Source organism: Babjeviella inositovora (assembly GCF_001661335.1).
Source record: "Babjeviella inositovora NRRL Y-12698 unplaced genomic scaffold BABINscaffold_4, whole genome shotgun sequence".
In the NCBI taxonomy this organism is placed as follows: Eukaryota; Fungi; Ascomycota; class Pichiomycetes; order Serinales; genus Babjeviella; species Babjeviella inositovora.
Window position 1 is genome coordinate 616,716 of NW_017566841.1, and position 21,748 is coordinate 638,463.

The 21,748-nt window shown below is 46.6% G+C and overlaps 9 protein-coding genes across 9 annotated transcripts in view; 6 read left to right on the forward strand and 3 right to left on the reverse strand.

Annotated features, from left to right (window-relative positions):
- Positions 1 to 2,354: 2,354 nt before the first annotated feature.
- Positions 2,355 to 4,616, forward strand: BABINDRAFT_179995 (uncharacterized protein; the record flags this gene model as incomplete). Its single annotated transcript, XM_019131111.1, has 1 exon — positions 2,355 to 4,616. Exon 1 carries the CDS (start codon positions 2,520 to 2,522, stop codon positions 4,614 to 4,616), a length of 2,097 nt encoding a protein of 698 aa, XP_018986071.1. The 5' UTR covers positions 2,355 to 2,519.
- A 366-nt stretch (positions 4,617 to 4,982) lies between these two features.
- On the reverse strand, positions 4,983 to 6,670 carry PCT1 (choline-phosphate cytidylyltransferase). The gene has a single exon (XM_019128560.1). It carries the CDS (start codon positions 6,616 to 6,618, stop codon positions 5,263 to 5,265), a length of 1,356 nt encoding a protein of 451 aa, XP_018986072.1. The 5' UTR covers positions 6,619 to 6,670; the 3' UTR covers positions 4,983 to 5,262.
- Positions 6,671 to 8,326: 1,656 nt separating this feature from the next.
- On the forward strand, positions 8,327 to 9,969 carry BABINDRAFT_160963 (uncharacterized protein). The gene has a single exon (XM_019128561.1). It carries the CDS (start codon positions 8,369 to 8,371, stop codon positions 9,896 to 9,898), a length of 1,530 nt encoding a protein of 509 aa, XP_018986073.1. The 5' UTR covers positions 8,327 to 8,368; the 3' UTR covers positions 9,899 to 9,969.
- Positions 9,970 to 9,996: 27 nt separating this feature from the next.
- On the reverse strand, positions 9,997 to 11,158 carry BABINDRAFT_175404 (uncharacterized protein). The gene is made up of 2 exons (XM_019130989.1): positions 11,033 to 11,158; positions 9,997 to 10,985 (listed from the first exon to the last, which is right to left on the reverse strand). The coding sequence occupies exons 1-2, from the start codon at positions 11,078 to 11,080 to the stop codon at positions 10,203 to 10,205; spliced, it is 831 nt and encodes a 276-aa protein (XP_018986074.1). The 5' UTR covers positions 11,081 to 11,158; the 3' UTR covers positions 9,997 to 10,202.
- A 524-nt stretch (positions 11,159 to 11,682) lies between these two features.
- Positions 11,683 to 15,069, forward strand: RAD2 (ssDNA endodeoxyribonuclease; the record flags this gene model as incomplete). The annotated part of the gene is made up of 3 exons (XM_019132355.1): positions 11,683 to 13,471; positions 13,667 to 13,786; positions 13,877 to 15,069. The coding sequence occupies 3 exons, from the start codon at positions 11,683 to 11,685 to the stop codon at positions 15,067 to 15,069; spliced, it is 3,102 nt and encodes a 1,033-aa protein (XP_018986075.1).
- A 515-nt stretch (positions 15,070 to 15,584) lies between these two features.
- Positions 15,585 to 16,109, reverse strand: BABINDRAFT_34996 (phosphatase; the record flags this gene model as incomplete). The annotated part of the gene is made up of 2 exons (XM_019131695.1): positions 15,585 to 15,890; positions 15,972 to 16,109. 2 exons carry the CDS (start codon positions 16,107 to 16,109, stop codon positions 15,585 to 15,587), a joined length of 444 nt encoding a protein of 147 aa, XP_018986076.1.
- Positions 16,110 to 16,835: 726 nt separating this feature from the next.
- Positions 16,836 to 18,490, forward strand: BABINDRAFT_180000 (glycoside hydrolase family 16 protein; the record flags this gene model as incomplete). The annotated part of the gene is made up of 2 exons (XM_019131112.1): positions 16,836 to 18,296; positions 18,453 to 18,490. Exons 1-2 carry the CDS (start codon positions 17,195 to 17,197, stop codon positions 18,488 to 18,490), a joined length of 1,140 nt encoding a protein of 379 aa, XP_018986077.1. The 5' UTR covers positions 16,836 to 17,194.
- A 498-nt stretch (positions 18,491 to 18,988) lies between these two features.
- On the forward strand, positions 18,989 to 19,833 carry BABINDRAFT_160967 (uncharacterized protein). The gene has a single exon (XM_019128562.1). It carries the CDS (start codon positions 19,189 to 19,191, stop codon positions 19,342 to 19,344), a length of 156 nt encoding a protein of 51 aa, XP_018986078.1. The 5' UTR covers positions 18,989 to 19,188; the 3' UTR covers positions 19,345 to 19,833.
- Positions 19,834 to 21,353: 1,520 nt separating this feature from the next.
- The window catches only part of BABINDRAFT_166339 (glycoside hydrolase family 16 protein), a gene marked incomplete at both ends in the record, with an annotated part of 1,208 nt that continues 813 nt past the window's right edge, over positions 21,354 to 21,748 (forward strand). Inside the window, one exon of the mRNA XM_019130420.1 lies at positions 21,354 to 21,654. Coding sequence (XP_018986079.1) covers positions 21,354 to 21,654 — 301 coding nt within the window. The remainder of the gene's footprint in view (positions 21,655 to 21,748) is intronic.

Consider the following 21,748-nt stretch of genomic DNA (forward strand, 5'->3'; position numbering starts at 1 on the left):
TTCTCTTTACAAGAGCATGTTCGGCGAAATATATTTAGATTGATGTGAAATGGTGTCGCATGTCCCTAAGCTAAGATTGGAACCACCTTCTAGAGGCAGATCCTCAAATCTCGTTATTACTTCCGGACCCTGAATGGTTCTATAGAATTTTTGGTTTACTGCAGTATTCTGGGTGGACTGTGCAGCGAGATTACATCGAGGGTCCAGAGGAGCGGTACTATCTAATGGTATGCCCCAACACGAGATACTCGGAGACGCTAAATATGATTCATGCATCCTGGCTTAAACCTTTAACACTCTTTGCCTTGCATGACAACAGAGACTGAGATTTATCTCGCCGTACTCAGATATCAACCGGGACGTTAGAAGGCCAGAGTTTTATTCCTTAGTTCAAAAGGCGGAGCACTTACCATGGATACTCATACATCTTCCAAGTCGAACCACTGATTTTACTGCACGGCCTGCTTACCGATCCTTTTAGCAGGTACTCAGAAATTACCTGGGAAGACTAATGCGAACACGGAATAACGTGGATGGGTTAGAAGATGTAGATTCCATGTTGAACATGGTCGAAAAAGACCAGCCAGATAACGGTACAGCAATAATGCAGACTGGCTAAAGTCACAACCTCAACACCCCATGCCTGCTAAGAATTTTACCAACATTTGATTGGCATGAGCCATCATCTCGCAGAGTCATTACCCCTTCCTTGAGCGTCGTCTCTTGTTGAACGGCACGCGACAAATATACGCGCCTAGTATGATCGCCCATAACTTTAGGCCACTAGCATTTGCTCACTGCACGGCAGCATCACAGATAGCTCGGCGCTGCGGCTTAACGCTTAGTAATTGATCAATCACATTACTAAGAATGTATTAGTCCCAGACCACTGGAAACCACTATGACAATATACACGAGGCCGTTCCTTTTAAGGTACCGTTGAAGTCACATGCATTTGTTAGGAGCTTCGTGTAACTAGTAGGCTAATATTACACGGGAACCACCCATGTCCAGTGCTAAAATAGACGGCAGAGACTCCCAGCACGGATACCATTGAAGCTTTATAGGCAATAATTGCTACCCATCAGGGAGACGCGAAAAAACATGTGTCGGACACGTGCCGAAAAGTCTGCTGGCGACACGCGGTTAATCCTTGACTTTTCTGCTTAACCTAGCGTTACAACGGTTTAGACGGGAACTAAAGCTGTAAGGGATTTAACAGCTGCCAGCGCATGGGGTGGTACGAAAATCTTCCTGTGTACTAGCCCAGGCAGCTCAAGCTCTAGAGCCAGGCACCCAGGACCTTCTGGATGGAGCTCAACAGGGATACTTTGCCTATTGAGGCAGTTTCCCGATTAGTACAGTGGTGTTCCTCATAGGGAATGACCTAACGCACAAGCCCTTCAATACCATTATTAGGCGCACGATTGTTAGTTTAGTTAGATCCTTCCCCTTCAGGAAATGAAGGTTGGAGCCACCAGGGTGGATCCCTTTCTGTGTACATGGTAGAGGTAGTCCATTGTTGTGCACTCAAGATAAATGCGGGCAGATTAGAGTAAGGTACAGCGCTGTAGCGGACTTCCGCCAAAAAAAACACAGGTGAGACCAGGCCCCAGCTTGCGTTTCCTGAAATTTCCGTTAGGTCGGTATTTGCTTTATGCCGGCAACTGGGTGGTAGAACCGGGGGGTACTAAGAAATTGTAGCGGGTTTTCACTTAATTGTTTTTGATGATAATCGACGGTATAATATTTATTACAAAGGGATGGCCTGCAATCATGGTTATAAAGCCAAAGTTTTGACTTGGAAGTACTAGAATGGGAAACCCGTATACCAGTGTCCAACCACGCTTCGCATAAGATTCGTACGTAAGTGTACCCTTTATGGTGAAAAGTTTCGTCCTCGAAGGCATATAAATTGCCTATACTTATAAAAGCAACATCACTACGATGAGTAAAAGGGCAGGATGGTTTATTAACTGGAGAAATAGGTCGGATTAACACGAGAGGACTGGACTGAAAATTGGCAGTCGGTCCCATGTCTATAGATAAAAAGGGGGGTGAAGCAGTTAACGGTAGCCGAAGGGTCTTTGGTTCTATATGTTTTTACCGAAAAAGTGAAACCTCCGGCTGTCCTCCGTTACTCCGCCATTAGCCAACCCAGGCCCATAACAAGTGCCCCGCCGCATGTTGTTCCGCGAATGAACGGCTCGCGTACGAAAATCGTTCCACCTGTATCCTGCATTCGATACCCCTCAAGGGGGAGGGGGAGGCAATGAAAGACTGTGGGGTAAATCGGTGCATACATGACATCGGTTGTTGGCGGGAAAGTTTGACGTGCCAGCCCCGATGTCACCCACTTTACCACGGACACAAACTGCATGAGTTTCCGGCTTATAAAGACGTACAAAAACTTGTGGTTGAGAAATAACCTGCAAAATATTCCTATTTAAACCCCTTTTCTCAATCTTTCACCTTTGCTATTCCCCCGTGTTAGACCTATCAGGCGATACCTTTTTGCTATGTCCTCAATCACTTATACGGCCGCGCCAAATCCTGCTGCAACCATCGCCCATGAGCGGGCCCAGACCACATTCGATACCGACGCTATGAATCTCTTTTTGGAAGGTGGCGACCCGCAGCATGTGGCGCTTATCAAGGAAACACTTTTGCAGTTGGAGCGCGACCCGGTGTTTCGCACAGGCCCGCAGTACTATGACCTCACCACGCCCGAACACAGGGAGGAGACGGCTAAGAAAATCGCGCGTTTTGCGCAGTACTTGGAGGTGGATGCCCGCAACAACAATTCCGCCGCCACCAAGGTTAGGCTCGACTTTTTGAGTGTGTTGGACCCCCAAATGCTCTCCCGGACCCAGATCTTCTTGGTGTTATTCCTCAACTGTATCAAGGGGAACGGATCGCCAGAGCAGTACCGCTTCTGGTGCGAGCAACTGAAGGCAAACCAGATGCGCAACATGTATGGCTGCTTCGCCATGACGGAGTTGGCACACGGCTCTAACGTTGCCGGCTTGGAAACCACTGCGACGCTTGACTTGGACACAGATGAGTTTGTGCTCACGACCCCGCATATTGGCGCTACAAAGTGGTGGATCGGAATGGCTGCCCACACCGCGACCCATGCCGTGGTATATGCCCGCTTAGTGGTCAAGAAAGACACCGTCAATGACTACGGTGTCAAGGCGTTTGTGGTACCGTTGAGGGACGCCAATCACGACTTGCTCCCAGGGGTTTCTGTGGGCGACATTGGCGCCAAGATGGGGCGTCACGGCATCGACAACGGCTGGATCCAGTTCAATTGCGTGCGCGTTCCCCGCGGCTACATGTTACTGAAGTTTGCCCAGGTCGACCGTGAAGGGAACGTGAAGGACTCTCCACTAAACCAGTTGGCGTACGCACCATTAATCAACGGGAGAGTCCAGATGGTGGCAGATTCGTTCAGATTTGGTGCCCGCTTCACCACCATCGCGTTAAGATATGCTGTCGCGCGTAAACAGTTTGGGAAGGCGTCTGACGGCGAGGAGAAGCAGTTGTTGGACTATCCGTTGCACCAGACGAGATTGTTGCCCAGCTTGGCCGCCACATACGTTATGGCTGCGGCTTCCCACAAGTTGAGAGCCTACCAGGACCATGTGCTTGAGCAGTTGGGACTGGTGCGCGAGACTGATAAGTCCGGCTTAAACGACGCTATTAGCGCGATGAAGCACTTATTTGTGGTTTCTGCCTCGTTGAAGGCGACATTTACCTGGTTGACTGCTCTGTTGATCGATGAATGCCGCCAGGCCTGTGGTGGCCACGGTTACTCGGCCTACACTGGGTTTTCCAAGGGCTACGAAGATTGGGTTGTGCAGTGCACCTGGGAGGGGGATAACAACGTCTTGAGTATGAGCGCTGCCAAGTCGATCGTTCAAGCGTTGAAGAAGGGTAAGGACTTGCATTCGGATTTGGCGTTCTTGGCCTCTAAGAGCTTGTCTGGCAAGCTCCCGATCTTGTCCTCGTTTGCGTCCGGGGTAGCCAGCGCGGATCATTTGAAGGTGATTCTTAAGGCGTTCCACGGTTTGATTATCCGTGCTGGAGAAAACTGCATTGTCGTACTAAAGGAAAATGGCAACGATTGGGACGAATTAGGTCAGCTCCAGGTCGGAATCACTAGAGTGTTTGCCCACTCCTACGCGTTGGGGGTGTTTTTGGAAACTATCCCAGCAGGTTTACAACCTCAGTTGAGGGCGATTGCTGAGTTGCATGCATTGTCAGTTATTACGAGTCACGCGGCACTTTTCATGGAGTACAACGTGATCTCATCGGAAAATTACCCGTCCGTGGCCAGGAGAATCGCTGAGTTGAACCGCTTCCTCAGACCACAGGTTATTGGCTTGACTGACTCCTTTAAGATGCCCGACTTTCTCATAAATTCTCCATTGGGCAAGTACAACGGGGATATTTATAACGCATATTTTGATACCTTGAAGCAGCAGAACGATGTGTCTATAACCAAGGCACCGTACTCGCACGTGGTGGAGGGCATGTTGAACAGATCGGATCTCAGCGTACGTGAGAGAAATGAAAGAACCGAGCAAGTGATGCGGATCTTAAGTAAATGATTTGAACAGCCGGCGAGCTAGTCAAGCGACTTTTAGGTTTGTCTTAACTGTAATTTCAATGACATAGGTTATATTTATGGACTATCAAAATAATTTTTTGACTGTAGTTAGTTCTACCAGAATACCCTTCAAATCTAGTAAGTATATGATTATTTGGTCCAGTTTTATCGATGTGTTCTAAATGTGTACAATAATTTTCGTTTATGGAAAGTTAATTCTCATGGCATTTCTTTAATTTAATTTTGTTTTAGCATGACCATAGCAAGTCTTGAATAGCAAATTTGTAGTTTAACCATCGATCAGTGGCTATGTTTCATGCATAACCGAAGACGGAGGTTGGTAGTTCCATATAACCAGTACTTTATTCTATTAACTAGTGGATAACCATTACTTTTGTATTACCTCGAATGGATGGTTAGAAAGGCCTCGGTATTGCCAATTGATACCAGAAACCCATTTAGTTGCGTACACAAGAGGGACAGCTGGATACCCCCAACGTGCAAGATTTTATTACTCATAAATCTCAGACCTATTTCTGAACTTGCTTGAAGTCTAACCTTATACAAGTTAAACGGCCTGCCCTTCAGAACTATGTATCCCTAACCCACACTCCGTGATTATATAAATACAATAAAACTATACATAGCTACGCCTTTTTCTTTTGCTTCTTCTGGGTCTCGCTGAGCGGAATTCCCTCAAGCTCTGCAGGCTTTTTTAATGTCTTTCCCTTCTTTGGAGTTGTAAACTCAGCTGGCTGCTTCTTTGGCGTGGCATATACCGCTTCATCGTCGGAGTTGGACGTCGGGGTGACACTTTTCGAGTCGTCTTCGGTGTCGTACTCGCTTAATTCGCCACCCAACCAGCCCTTGACATTATCAATGAAACTCTTTTTGTTCGCGTTTGCGTTGTATCTGGACGCAAACTCGGTGGCTGGCGACTCCGGTGGGAACGACATGGAGCTATCATCCTCGTCCGTAGAGCTGCTTCGGGTGCGGGAGGTGACGGAAGACTGGGATCTGCCGAGCTGCGGGCGTGCTGGTGAGGCTGCCTGGCCTTTCTTCAAGAACTCGCGCACTTCGTAGTACAAGTCGCGCGACAGCTTGTTGAAGGTGGTGGTCTTCTTCCAGTAGCCACGGAACTCGCTAATGTGCTTTCTCAAGTCTAACTCGTTTTTCTTGAGCCAGCTGACGTTCAAGTCCTTTCTGGTGGCGCCGCGCGCAAAGTTACGCAAAAGGTACTTGTCATAGTCGCGAATGATTTTAGTGATGATATCCGATGTGGAGATCCCCTCAGTTCTCTGGGTAGTCAAGAACTTGCCCTGCTCCTTGATTGGCTTGTATATATCGTCGCTGTCAGCAGATGCGTACGGTAAATCGTCATGCGCAACATAATCAATGCGGTGCTTCTCTAAGAAATCGGTAGTGACGCACCACGGCGCATCAGGAATCACCTCGTCAACCCACCTGCAATGAGTCAACGTCTCGCAGCGCTCTACATCCTTCAACACTGTCAAACCCTTGCGCTTGTGAGTCTCAAAATCGGATGGAACCCCACAAACCAATTCCACGTTAGGGAACGCCTTTTTGGACTGCTCCAACTGCTTCATATGTCCCAAGTGGAACAAGTCAAACACCCCATCGGCGTAGATCCGTACCGGCCTGTCGGTAGGCGGAACATTGAACCTGAACCCCTCCGGTCTATATTTTCTGTACGCTTCCGGCAATTCCGCGTCGTACGCCTTTTCCTGTTCCTGGAACGCCTGCTGCTCCTTTGTGAGCACCTTCTGTCTCTTGGGAGTTTGTACAGGAGTGGACTCACTCAGCGTATCAGAGTCATCTCTCTTTTGTGGCGTGGCCAATGGGCTGTGAAGACTGTCTTCGCTCGGCGTCTGGTCTCTCTTGCGCTTGCGGAAGAGATTCGTGATTGAGCTGGATCTCTGCAACAAGTTTTTGGCAGAGTCCCGTGTGAGAGCCTTGCGTAGGCTATGATCGTCGTCGGACATTACGTCTTTTAGCGGTCTCAAGCGAAAATCACGGAATGGTGTCTTGTCGAAGATGTAGAGTTCAACTTGACGCTAAAACCGCAACAGCCATCTGATCCTCCATGGCCAGTATATGCAGGATGCTATACAGTCCATGTGTTGCGACCAGAGTGCGAATTGTTGAGTGGAACACGTGATAGAAATGCATGTGATCGGGAGGATACATAGGCGTATACGGAGGAGGCTGCAAGTGGAAGAAGGGGCCTAATCAGCTTGAGCAAGCGACAGATCAGGTTTCTATTGTTTCAGGGCTGATTATTAACGGGCACTTTTGACCTCTTGAATACATATTTTTATCTGATAAAGGTTTTATCTGCTGGTTATTAGAAAGAGCCAGAGTGGTCCCTTTCTATTTGTACGATGACTGAGGGTATATATAAGGTAGAGATTTAAAGGTGCAACAGGCATGCTGGCGAAGGCATTTATTATTCATGAATCCAGGCAGAGAAAAAAGGATAAACAATGAAGCGGGACGTTATCAGCGCTTCAATCACTGCTGAGACCATTAAATCCCGCCTTACGGTCTATTTCTTTTATATACGGATTCAACCTTGGTGACAAAAAACAACATAATTAAATGTACTTAGTATTACGGTCTACGTTAGGTCTTATCTGAGAGATCTAGCAAAAAATATTAAGCACAATATACTAAACCGTGGAGATGAAAAACTCTTTTCTTTAGCATTCTCTTGAGACAAACCAACATAGTTCAGGCTATCAATAAGTATTGGCATTGCGGTGCCAATGATCTAGTATTCCTTGGGCTTATCAACGCATGACCAATCTATAGGTTACAATTTCCATCTTGGAGCGCGGCCATTTCTTTCTATAATGGTGTACATGCTTTTTTCTTCCTTCCATCCAGTTAAGATTCCAGACTATGAGACGGACAGAGACCAATGATAGTGTCGTTACCAGTGTCCCTGCACCGCCTGATGTCGATCTTGACGCGTGGGGGTCTGCAGTTGATTGACAGAGGGGACCGACTCCAACAGTGGGGGCATTTATCGCATAACATAATTAAAGTACAAAACCTACATGATTCCAAGGTGTCAAAACTGAAGTTGCTGAATTCAAACTTTGACGTGAAGTCACTCGGCGTGTGGAGGCCAGCTATCAAACCCGGTAAGAACGGGGGTGCTCGGGTGCAGTTGCTAGATTCCTGTAGCCCGACACATGTAAATCGTTACGTTTTTGGGGTAATTTTGCGAGCCATGTCCTTTGTCCATTTGGTTGGACCAGCACCCCCTTCATCTGTCACAGTGTTTCTAATTGATACATTGTAACAGATCTTCGGTGTACTGCAAACCACCGTGATAAACAAACGGAGGCAACTAAGTATTCTACTTGACCGTAAATACTGAAGTGCTTGATCATTCGCACTGGAGTGTTCGAATGCCTCCGCATCGGATATAAGCCGGAAATTGATACCTCTGGGCCTTAAAGTCCTAAATGCAGTAAAACTCAAAGTGTCTACACCTTGGTGCTCGTTGTGTCGTATTTCTTTCCACACTTTACCGTTAGAGAGGTCAACTGCGGTGCGGCGTTCGTGCGAGAAAACCCCCACGCGGGTGCATCGTGCATACAAACCGGCATGCATATGCGATCCGGACTGGAAAATTCTGACACAGACATACCCGGGTGATATAAAGGCATCTGTCCCCAGGAACAGATATCCTGATATCCAGCTATTCAACAACACTGCCATATCATGACCAGATCTCAAGAATTCGAATTAAGCCACCATATCTCCAGACGCGCTGCCAACAGGCAGATCCGCCCGTTTATGAAGCTGTACCCGATGCCAGCTGACATGGTTCCACACCCAAAACCGCTCTCTTTGGGCGGTGGATTGCCAAACCACGGTTTCTTCCCGATCGATTCCCTCGACATCAAATTGGTGTCACAGCCAGTGTTTAATTTGCAAGGAAATCAGTCCCAGAAGACGGCTGCGACTGAAAAGTTTTCCATCAACCGCTTCGACGAAGCGGGGGTCGGTGCTTTAGATTTGAGGAGCGCCTTACAGTACGAATTTCCGGGCGATGGGCACATGGAGTTGCGTGCCTTTACGCGCAATTTGATCTCCAGGGTCCACAAGCCCGCATTCGAAAACTGGGACTGTATCTTGACCAACGGTTCCGGTAACGGGTTAGACAAGATCGCTGACTTGTTGGTTAACGAGGGTGACGTGATCTTGGTGGAGGAGTTCACTTTTCCTTTGACATTGCAGAACATTGTGGAGAGAGGTGGGATTCCGTTTCCAGTAAAGTTGGATTTGTCCTCTTCCGAAACCAGCAACGGCCTTGACTTGGGGTACTTGACAGACCTTTTGCAAAATTGGGAAGCTCAACAACCAAGTTTGCGCAGACCAAAGGCCATCTACACGATTCCAACCGGCCAAAATCCAACGGGGTTGGCTCAGTCCTTGGAATTCAGAAGGGAGGTGTATGACTTGTGCACCAAGCACGATTTGATCATCATCGAAGACGATCCTTACGGATACTTGACCCTACCTTCCTACGAAAGAGACCAAACACACCGGCGTGAGGCATCACCTAGGATTGATGTAGCTGAGGTGGATAACTACTTACAAGCTGGCATTATCCCATCGTACCTTACCCTCGATACCGCAGGCCGGGTAGTCAGATGCGACTCCTTCTCCAAGCTTTACTCCCCAGGCCTCCGTCTTGGGTTTATCGTGGCGCACGCGGAATTCATTACCAAGCTCAGCAAGTTCAGTGAAATTTCCACCAGGGGCTACTCTGGATTATCACAGGCCGTATTGCTTAACTCTATCAAACATTGGGGTACTCGTTTTTCCGGCACATTATCGCAAACGGACTGCGACGTCTACGGTTGGCTTTCCTGGGTGATGAAAGTCAGAAATGTGTATATTCACCGCCGTGATGTGATGTTGGACGCTTTATATGGCTCCGAAGCCTTCTCTAGAAGCCTCATCCAGCCGTTGGAGCCAAAGGCAGGCATGTTTGTAAGTGTTAAGGTGAACTTTACCGAAGCTAACGGCCCAAGGGGCCACCACGAGTCTGTGGCTAAGTTGATGGTAGAGTTTGTCAGGTACGGTATTCTTGTGGTTTCCGGTTCTGATTTGTGCGTTGATGACGAAATTTCCAAGGATAACGCCAACTTTTTTAGATTGACCTTGGCGTCTTCCAACTGCGATGAAGAAATAGTCGAATCAATCAACCGGTTTACCCACTCTATCTCACAGTACTTTAAGTAGTGTGGTTGTTATGGTGCAACAGGATAGCATAACTCTCGGTCTGTATCTAAGAATTATAACAAGCAATTTATTTGAAGAAACTTTACTTGTATCAGTGTGAGAATCGTGTAACATTTGTCCAAGAAAGCTCGGCATGATGTCAAGATACACGAAGAATACCGTTCGGTGAAACCTCTGAAAGTGAATATCAATTTATGAATTAATTGATGTGTTCGAGAGATGCTTTTCAAACAACCCAAAACCGATAGACCGATGCATCCATATAAATAGTGTGGATAGTGGTGATACATAGGATCAAAACACCTTATGTCCTCAAGTTCCCACGCCTTGGAATTTCGTCACTCAACATTCGGGACAACGGGCGTTGCGATTTATCATGAGTCAAAATATAATTATTCCCCGTGCTGTCGTACTGGTCGAATTCATGATCCATTGCATCCATCATCGAGTCCATTTGCTGCACATAGATCTCTTCGTCGTCTTCGTCGTCAGCATCGCCATCGTAGTCCATTTCCGGACATGCAGTTGGCTCGGTGGGGTCTAAGAAGTAGCACTTGCTGGCATAGTATGTGATACGTCTTGCTTGTAGTTCGATCACATCCTGAACGTCTGCAACTTCTGGTCTGCCTGACGATTCCGATTCAGAATTCACCACACCAGGATAGCAATCGTTAGTCCATTCCCCCTCTGAAAGTTTGTACACAGGAACATTTAAGAGCCAGTTACTGACCTTTTCCTTGTGGTGCATATTTGCAGTAGCTCGTGGCTGGAAGCTAGCAGGAAATTCACGAACAGAAGTGAGGTCTTCGTACTTGTAGTGGGCACCGCTCTCTGAACTGTGTCTTACCTTATTGAGATGGTACTGTTCGTTCTGTGGAAGAAGCTTGGATGGAGACTCAACCACTCCTACGCACATGTATCCTGGAAGATCCTGTTTTATAGGGGAGATAATGTGGGAAGGCCTGATCGGTGTATGTTCTCGGTTGAAGCAGCCGTGGCCCTGTTCCGGGGTACCAGAGTGCACAAACATATCTGGAGAGAGTATATCAGGCGGAGATTCATCGTTCCTGGAAATATCCAAATAGTGCTTAGGTGTTAATATGAATTGAGCTGGGGTTAACGTATCGTTCATACTTTACTGGAGGCGAAGCTCTGTTCTACCGGAATGTTGAACTCTGCCATTAGGGCAAGACTGGTGGCAGGAAGGATTAAAAATCTAATCTAATAGTTTTTAAGAGCTCTCCCAGAGCTTGGTATTTTATATCCCACCGGGAAAAGGCTCTCCGTCAAGGTGGGTACATTTCTCCACAAACACAAAGAAATGTCTACAGCCGCATAATGCACGTCTAACCCCGTATAAAGAGTCAGTACGGCAAACCAATAACGCAGTCAAACATATCCTTAGTCATTGAGACTAAAAGAATCCCCAACTTTGGTATATTACATATTGCCGATTTTCGAAATCAATGAGCGTGGCACTCCTTGGGAAGTACAGAGGGTATTAGTGGTCATACATAGCGCCGAAATACACTCTATAACGATGCGATGGTTCCTGGACAGAATAACTTACCGAAATAATTGAATTTTTTTTTTTGATTCAATGATATCTGATACTTTAAAATAATCCCTGTTTAAAATCAACACACGGTTTTTTTTTTTTGCCTCTGTGCAGCTTGGTTCCGTAACCTGAATATGGGCCGATGCGGCTCAGTGGCAACGCATATTTATGCCGGACAACTACTTTCCACCAAAACCGCAACCAGCTTCACTCTTGACAAATCAATATGGGTGTTACTTCGCTATGGGATATTATAGGCCCTAGTGCTAGACCCGTACGACTTGAGGCACTCAGCAGAAAAAGGCTTGCGGTGGACGCTTCTATCTGGATTTACCAGTTCTTGAAGGCGGTGCGTGATAAGGATGGTCGCGCGATGAAGAACGCCCATATTGTGGGGTTTTTCCGGCGAATTTGCAAGTTACTCTACTTTGGAATCCTCCCGGTGTTTGTTTTTGATGGTGCCGTACATCCTTTGAAAAAGAAAACCATTCTGGAGAGAAAGAACCGGCGGGAGGGACAGCGAGCCAATGCTAAAACTACCGCTGAGAAATTGCTCGCAATTCAGCTTCAGAAGTTGGCCGAGAAGAATTACATTCTCAAGAGTCCACAAAAAAATAAAACGTCTCTGAAAAAAGAAGTTTCTATGCATCCTATCCCTTACAGGGATACAGCCCCCATGGTGTACTTTGAAGACTTGGTGAACCACCAAAAACAGGAAAATGCCAATTCTCATTTACCGACAGATGAAGAGCCTCCAAATATGGACTTGAAGAAGCCTTTCCGAAAGGTCGACGAGTACCAGTTGCCTGAGATTGATGGGTTTCGAACCTCTCTGAGCGACACACGTGTCTTGACAGAGCAGGAGTATACCGAGCTCACCGCCGTCCTTGACGACCACATCGATGGTATTGATCTTCGCACGGTTGATCCATCCTCACAAGAGTTTGCCGAATTGCGCTTGGAAACACAGTACATGATCTTGTCGAACCTCCGGATAAGATCCAGACTCAGGATGGGCTTCTCCAAAACCCAGTTAGAAACGCTTTTCCCCAATAGTATGGATTTTAGCAGGTTCCAGATCCAAATGGTCCAGAAGCGGAACTACCTTACTCAGAGGCTCATGAGTGCCGCGGGGATGGACAGCGGTGTGGCCGCCGATGGGACCCAAAGCCGCAGGATTGCCGGTGAAAAAGACCGCAGCTACATGTTGCACCGAGTGGATAACGGGTACGCATTGTCTATTGACTCCGAAGCCGGCACATCTACCGGAAACGCCATCGTCTTGGATGAGGTGAAGGAAGAGGAAGAAGAAAGCGATATTGACTGGGAGGATGTTCCCACTGAACCGGGGCCTCAAAAGCCCGCTACTGATCTTTTTGATAGTGGCTCTAACCTTTTGGATGCCAATTCTGGTTCCCTTTATGCTCTGTCAAATCCCGTTCTTGACGCATTTCACGACGTTGATGCGCAACTTCATAGGAGAAGATTGTACCAGCAGGACCTTGAGCTATCTGCCACGCTTCTTCAATCCGAAGTTGAGGCCATTGACAAAGTTGAAATGGAACATGTCATTGAACTATCAAAACAAGACTTGCTCAGGAAGCTGTCAAAACTGCAGATGCTCAAATCCGATGCTTTTGAGTTGGTGGCTCAACCAGTTGTGCTTCAGGGCGATCTGAAATGCGATCCTGCTCCAGCGTTTTCGTTTGGGGCATCCTCTTTGTTTGGATCTAGACCGACGTTGGCTGTACCGAAAACGGATTTTGAGATCCCACAGCTGTCGACTGATGCGAATGAAAAGCCGACCCCTACAACGCCTCATAGGAACGTTGCTGATAAACCTGTTAAAGCACCACCCCCTACCATGCCTTCTTGGTTTGATAATTCTCTATCTTTTAATCCGTATTCTGATTACAATATGACTGTCGCAGACAAACCACAGCTATCTGAGACAGCAGACGAACTTGCGGGTCTCGTATCGTGGGAGAAAGTCGAGAGCTACTTGAACGACGAGCGTGAGTACCAAGGGTCTGAGGATGAAGTGGAAATTACAGGGTATAATCCGTTGAAGGCAGCACGATCCAGAGAAGATATGACGTTTCTATCCAGTTCAAAAAAGTTCGTTAACGAAAAGTCAAATTTGGTGGCGGCAAGACATATTAAGATTGAAGGTGACACCCAAGACAGCGGTAAAGCACAAATTGAAGCAGGGAACCATAGGGATTTCCGAGACGGAGAACTCCATAGAAACATAAAGAGTGAGTCCGTAAAGGGGGCATCGAATACGCAGTTGCAAATTGCGCAGTCTAATTATGAAACCATCGCTAGGGGTATCCCCGTTGGCAAAAGTAAGGTTAGCAAAATTACTGACAATTCCCGAGTTGTGGTACCAGACACTGCGGCAGTCTCAGTTCACTTAGCCACGGCTACGGATATGCCCATCCCAATCGACGAAAGAGGGAGAAAACAAGAAGACTCCATCAAAGCTACCGAACATTTACTAAATAGGCCCGAATCTACGGACATCAAAGTAAATACAGATACCCCCCAGAATGTATCCACTACCATCTCCTCACCCCTGGTTCCTGATTCGGCCGATTTTGATTACGAATTCTCTGATAACGAGCTTATGGACCTTGAGGTACAGCTCCAAAACGAAGAAGCGGCATATGACACCTTCCGAACCACTTTAAACCCCAATACCTCCACCATATCCAGCACAGCAATCACAAACCTCGATCTTTTGCACGAACAACGCAAGGCGCAACTCCGCGACTCTGATTCGCCGACACAAACAATGATTCTTGACGTCCAAGAGCTTCTCATGCGGTTTGGGATTCCATTTATCACTGCGCCTACCGAGGCTGAATCTCAGTGTTGCGAGCTATTGAAGTTGGGTCTTGTGGATGGGATCGTCACGGACGATAGCGATGTGTTTCTCTTCGGCGGCGACACCGTTTACCGGAACATGTTCTCCGATGGTAAGTATGTGGAATGCTACTTCATGTCTGATATTGAGCGTGATGTGGGGCTAACCCAAGCCAATTTGATCAATCTTGCGCTCCTCTTGGGTAGTGATTACACAGAAGGACTCAAGGGCGTGGGGAAAGTTATGGCGATGGAGATTCTTGCGGAGTTTGCGTCCACCGGCGAAGGAGATGATACTGGTCCACTTGTGAACTTCCGCAACTGGTGGAGGGATATCCAGAACGGACGCCAAGTGGAGGATGAACCTACGGTGATTCGCAAGAAATTGAAGAAGGTATTCCAGAAGCTGCATTTGCATCTTACTGATAGCTTTCCACCAAAGGAGGTGGCCCAGGCCTATCTTTTTCCCGAAGTGGACCATGATAAAGCCGCGTTCAAGTGGGGGACGCCGGATCTTGACCGCTTGCGGACCTTTTTGATGTACAACGCCGGCTGGAGCCAGGCCAAAGTGGATGAAGTGCTCGTTCCGTTGATCAAGGACATTAATAAGAAGAAGACCGAAGGTGTACAGAGCACGTTGGGGGAGTTCTATCCGCGAGAGGTTATTTCGCGCAAGGAAATCAGCAGGGGAAAGAGATTAAAGCAGGCCACGGATAAGTTGAGCAAGAAGCAGAAAAAGAGCTAGGGGACTGTGTATGTTCGTCTTATACTGGAAGACATAGCATTCGGCTTAATAAGTGGCTGTAGATAAATACGGTTCTGTTGAGAGATGATACTGAAAAATGAGGTAACCTGCGAACCATTGGATACGGAGAAGTACCTTGTGATTAATATTAGGTTGTTAATAAGCTTCACTAACGATCACAAAGTAGCTGAAAACGGACTTTGCAAAATCGTTCAACTAGAATCATGCACCAGTGGCTACATACTAGTTTGAGTGAAATTATTAATATTTACGCATTTAGATCAGTGCATTCAGATAATATTAGTTCTTCATATGCGTCATATATAATATATAAGGGCTGTTGGTTCTAAGCCCCCAAATGTGGGCGCAGACAAAGTGTGTCGTAAGATGCCACTGCAATTGATGCATGTAGTGGCACGTCCGCCATAGGCAGAACCGACTTGAGCCGAAAATCAGCTTGGCAACAAGAAGCACATACTCTTGTTGTTCACTAAACAAGTGGCTGAGGGGATGGTTCAGTAAAACTCCCATAAATCCTTTTGGTAGTCCTCTGTGACTTCCTTATCCTCACCGAACTCGGCCTGCCACTCGGTGAAGCCACCTTTGAGGACCCATACATTGAGATGTTCAAAGCCTGCACGTTCCAGGGGAGGTAACTCGTTCAAGGAGCGCAAGAACTTCAAGCTGGAGGAGGGACCGCGAACCTGGGATAAGGCGCAATGGAACACCACGTCATCGTACGCCTTTAATTTCTCTTGGAGTTCAAGTATGGTTTCCATGAAGCGGCCAGCAGGGTAGTGGAGACAGCCCTTGATATGGCCCTATAAAAGTTAGTATAAGTGATTTTCTCGCACTTACATTTTACGGGCTTTCCTCAGCCAAAGGGGGTGGCTAATACGTACACCGATGAAATCCGACTCTCTAACGTCGACCACGGCGAAGTTTCCCTGACCGTTTGGCGAACCACCTCTGAACCACGCCCTGAGGGTGCGCGAACCAATGAATTGGAGATCGCTTAAAGCGTAGATTGGCTGAAGCATTTGATATAGGCGATTGATTGTACATCACGCAACTAGCTATTCCAAAAAAAGTATTAAGAGTTTCAGATGCCCGGAGATGGTGCAGGATAAATTCTGCCTTGTGCTGGAGGCATGTCTGTGCACGTTAATCAGTATATAAGCAACTTACGATTCGGGGCTTAGATCTTGCTGGTACCATGGTATTCACAAAAAGGGGATAAGTCTATAATCTTTCATATCTTTTGAGCTCCACACTCTTAGAAGTATCCAACTTCTCTCGTTCGACTCGTGTAAGTCTCGGGCTGATCTGGGTGTATCATGCAACCTGGTGGGACATTTATTTCAGCTCGGTCATAGAGATATTACCATGTCATGACTAGCCTTTCCCTCCGTCGGAGATTGTCTCTTTTTCTCATCGATCACCTTGTACGAATTGGTTTCCGGAGCTTCATGGCGCAAATGTGGATTCCTTGTTACAACCTGGCATCCGCCTCTTGAAATTATCTGGATTCCCTTAGACCCTGGTCTTGATTCTATTAATAACACCAAAGCCGTCAACGATCATGTCAACGACTGGCTCTCGAAAAGCTTATTTTTGGCGCTAATTTCAGCGCCATGCGAATCCCATGCATCCACTTACAACCACAGATGGAGCAGTCAGGTTCCCGATGGAAAGCCTCTCGGTATAAAGCACCTAATTTATAAAACCACAACCTTTAAAACTTTTTTTTTCTCTAAACTGTAAGTTTGCATCTCAGCCTTGTCCCTATTTCCAACAGTAATCGTGATGAGCCTTGCCAGGCGGGAATGCACGCGCATGCGCTGTTTCTTTTTTTAGCTCTCGGGCTGACTTTTTCTCGACCTTTGTGGCACAACCTATTTAAGCTGGCCCTTACCCCTTCGGATATTTTTCAGCTCATCCCTTCTAGTATACAGCTATATAGTACTATCAACCAGATATTTCTATATAGAGTCGCATTCATTACTTAAATTGAAATCTGTACGCCCACACCTCGTCCGCAGATCAGCCCAGTCTATCCTATAGATCAAGATTCGCCAGCGTCGTTCTACACCATTTGCATTACCAATCCACATCCTTCGCAGTAATGTTTCTGAAACTCGCAATCACCTTATCAACGCTCTGTTTCATTTCTTTCGCTGCCGCTGACCTTGACTGCAACCCTCTAAACACCACGGTGACCTGCTCCGCCGATCCGGCATTGGGGAAGTCTATGTACGAGCCATTTTCCAGTAACAGTTCATACTTCTCCAAGTCCTCAAGCATGAATGGCGGGGAGGTTACCTTTTCCGAGGAAGAAGGGGTGAAATTGTCGCTTGTTAAGCGTTACGACAACCCCGCCTTGGAGTCTGACTTTTACATAATGTTTGGGCGTGTAGAAGCCCAGATTAAGGTCGCTAACGGTACCGGGGTGGTTTCCTCTTTCTACTTACAATCTGACGATTTGGACGAAATAGACCTTGAGTGGTTCGGCCAAGATATCTACCAAACCCAAACCAATTTCTTTTCAAAGGGTAACACCACCACTTACGACCGCGGAGTCTACTACAACATGCCGTCGCCGCCACAGTATGAGTTCTACACCTACACCATCGACTGGACAAGTGAGAGGTTGGAATGGTACGTCGACGGAGTATTGGTTAGAACCTTGTCTAATGATTCGAACCAAGGCTATCCACAGAGTCCTATGAAGTTGCTCTTCGGGATCTGGGCTGGCGGTGATCCAAGTAACGCGGAAGGTACCATCTTGTGGGCTGGTGGGGAGACTGACTATGCGGATGCTCCATTCTCAATGTACGTGAAGAATTTGGTGGTGACCGACTACTCAACAGGTTCTAGTTATTCCTACAGCGATACCTCGGGTTCCTGGGAGTCAATCGTCGCAGCCGGCGGTGCAGTCAATGGCAGACTTACTACTGGTGAGGATGATTTTGATAGTTTGGTTGCTGAAAACATTGGTTCGACGTATGTGATTGGTTTTGTTCCGGCCACCACTTCCACCTCTACCTCCTCCAGTTCCTCGGATAGTACCTCCCCCTCCTCCTCTACTCAAACCTCCACTGAAATCTCCTCCGCCATGACCTCCTCGTCTACTTCCGCCTCTTCCTCGTCTGCTTCCGCCTCTTCCTCGTCTGCTTCTACTTCTTCCTCGGCCTCTCATTCCGTCGCTGCTTCTGGAGCCCAGAGAAGTGCATCATCAACCTACCTTCAGGAGACCTTTGGGACGGTTTTCAAAACTTCTGTGGTTGGCTTGGCTCTCACATTATCATTTTTTGTTGTCATGTAATAATAGAAATAGATAGTCATTTTCATCTATAACGTAGAGCTTTTGATAACTTATTCAGTCGTAATGTTGATTATATCATTATTTCAAGTACTATGATTCTGAGTATTGGTTTCCACTCCCACGGAATTGGAAAATAATATCTGTCATTCAAGGCTACTGGTCCCTTTTCTGCTATGAAGAAAAATACCAGTTTTATTTATGGTTCATAGAGAATTATCTGCCGAACTCATGGATGAGAATATGATTCAGGTTAAAATACATAGGAAGGTCATCATCGAAAGTGGAGTACGGCCATTATACATGTCTGCGGTTGTGGAATCGCGTAATTGTTAAAACCTTGCATCCCGAGAATATGTATGCACAAAATTGCTTTTTAGCTTCAAAGTGGTTGCATCACTTCAGGCGCTCTTCGATCAAACTTCTCCGTTAAATGCGGGAAGTTCCTTGGTCTAACCTAATACTAGGGTGCTGGTTACAAGTCCCTTTTTAAGTCAGTTTTCTGGCCAAGTAGGATGCACATATATTAGTTAGATTTACCCCCTTCCCCTGCATCTCTGTTCCCCCAAAAGCATTCTGGTTGCATAAATATCTTTTCAGGAAACTGTTTCTTCACCGCTTTGCTAGTTGCCGGCCTCCAAAGCGACAACAATAAATTTTATTCTCGAATCGCCCTTGGTGAAACTACCTTCAACTATCCTAAGAACAATAATCTGAGCTTTCACCTCTTTCCTTGGTTTGGCTAGTTAGGGAATGACCCAGAAAAAGGTCTTGCTCTTTGGACCAATAGAAATACTATGGTCAACACCACCTCCGCGTTATCCGTATACAAAATTATTCTTGGTAAGGTACAGTTCAGACTATCGGCTCCCCAGGGCAAGAAAGTTTACCCACTTGCCAACTTGATTTCAAACATTTATCAAGTTTTCTGGGACAGTGCATACCAGCCCTAAGTATTCTACGATATCAATAAGACAAGCGCCGAAAACACCCCAGAAGACAGTGAGTGCGTCTCCATTTTTGGGACATGACTAAACACTTACAGCTTTGAGTGGACTAAGGAGTATTTCAGCTGGATTATCAACGGAAAGGAGGTAATGAAGTTGCCTTATGAAGCCCAAAACTTTTAATAAATCCTAATGCAGATTGTTGCGGTGATAGTCAATTTTGAATCAGAAGATTTGGACCCAACCTTGTACCTCAGGAACTTGATCATTGTCAGCTACCCGACTGGCGACACGTATACGCTCGATACCAACGCTACAGACTAGAATAAGGTACAGGTATCTGATGGCGAAGTTTACGAGAGAAAGGAAGAAGCCGACACTGAGTTTATCTATTACCGGAGCCAGGTCATAGCAGATGCTTCGAATGTCACCCTGTAGTCGCTGTAAGCATCTGTATCCGATAATGCCTTAGTTATTGGTTCCACTACTTCTGGCAAAGTTTCTGCTTCTGATACCAGTGCTAGAATTTTCTCTGCTTTGACGTCTGCTTCAACCTCATTTTCTTTTGGTAGCCTGACGAATACAGAGACCATCTTCTCCGTAGCTGTGAGAACCATTTTATATTTCAAATATGAATATATGAATATATGTATGCAATACGATTAGATTATATGCATATATTTAATACTGACAGGAGATCCCCCGTAGTTCTCGTAAGTGTGCATATGCGTAAGGGATATTCGAGCTCGCTCCTCTGGTGACTGAACGAAACCTTGACCCATACCAGCGTTGGATTCGGCCAATTGCCATGGACATAGATATCGTCGGCATTACATGCTAACTCTGAGTCCAACAGCATGTATACACAATTAGGGTAGTTGAAAATGATAGCTAGAGGTCACAGCTATACTTAGAACCTTAAGGGCATACGGATGTCTAAACCCTGGCCTGCACACACCAACAGTAGAGGCAGTTCCCTGCGCCTTCGCAAATCTAAATATAGAACGTAGTGTATGCGGCGAAGCTACTGCCTACCCATCTATACTGCATTGCATTATTTTTGCGATTCGCGATGTCATGTCTAAGCTCGGCATAATACGTTGACCTTAGTGAGGTATGCATATTTATACAGTAATGATGCACCACCTAGTTTGTATCGTCTGTTTCTGATGGAGAAGGTGTTTCAAGTACGCTCGTGGATCCCAATCTCCAGGATTTGGCACACTTGCAATCCAGATAGTGGATACGCTAAGGTTTGGCCGCCATTTTTGGACGAGCGAAGCCCCAGCCACTCTACCTTCAGTTGTGGTTGGCTTCTGTAATACAATAGAAGATGTTCTCCTCGTTTGGTACCACCTTGTGTACCCCTGTAATAAACAGTGGTCGGAGAAAAATAAAGTGGCGGGTAATTTGGCGTTGTAGTGAAGTTTTTCGCACGCTAAAAACATTTAAAGGCTGTGCGCGCAGCAAATCACCTAGCCGTAAGAAAAAACCCCTAAGCTTCGGGTAGAGAATCTGCTGACCAGCCACCATGCATTCTGTGATGGGGGTGTTCAGGCTAATCATGCAATATTATATATCTACCCTCACGCGCAGCGCTATAACTCCAATTACCAGTTTCGTGTGATATTTAGGTTTGTCAAACGAGCAGCCTGCCAGAGATGCCAAGATAAACACCATCGAGAATCATTTTTAGGCTGCATACTTAAGGTGGGCGTTACCCAGCCTACGGATTATGGTACAGTAAAATGAGGTCATTATTATATACATGGCAGGATATTTTTAGATACGGTATTATTATTGGTGAAAGCCGCCAAGCCATTACCCTCAACATAGTCACGATGTCGCCACGGCACCACCAAAAGTGGTGCAGAGAAGAGGGTATAAATATGCTTTATTCATCCGCTTCACTTTTAATTCAATCTTTTCGAGCCATCCTTCATTGTTATCTGACTACGTGAGACTCTCTTATTCTCCTCATATTACCCCAGAAAGCTACACACACAATACTGAACATGTTGCCAGCCCGAGCCTTAATTTCCTTGGCCTCCTTCTTCGCATTGGCTGTCCATGCGTGCGACCCATTGACAGCCACTTGCCCTGCCGATCCTGCGTTGGGCGAGTCGATTCGTTTCGACTTCCTGTCTGCCTCTGACCGGTTTGAAGTCACCTCTGCCGCCAGCGCAATTGCCTACGATGCTACCAAGGGGATGGAATTATCGATTAACAAGAGATTCGACAACCCGTCCTTGAGATCCGACTTCTACATCATGTTTGGTCGCGTTCAGTTCGAGTTGAAGGCCGCGCCAGGTACCGGTGTGATTTCCTCAGTTTTCTTGCAATCTGACGACTTGGACGAAATTGATTTTGAATGGTTTGGGGGAGATGCATATGAGGTCTCCACCAACTG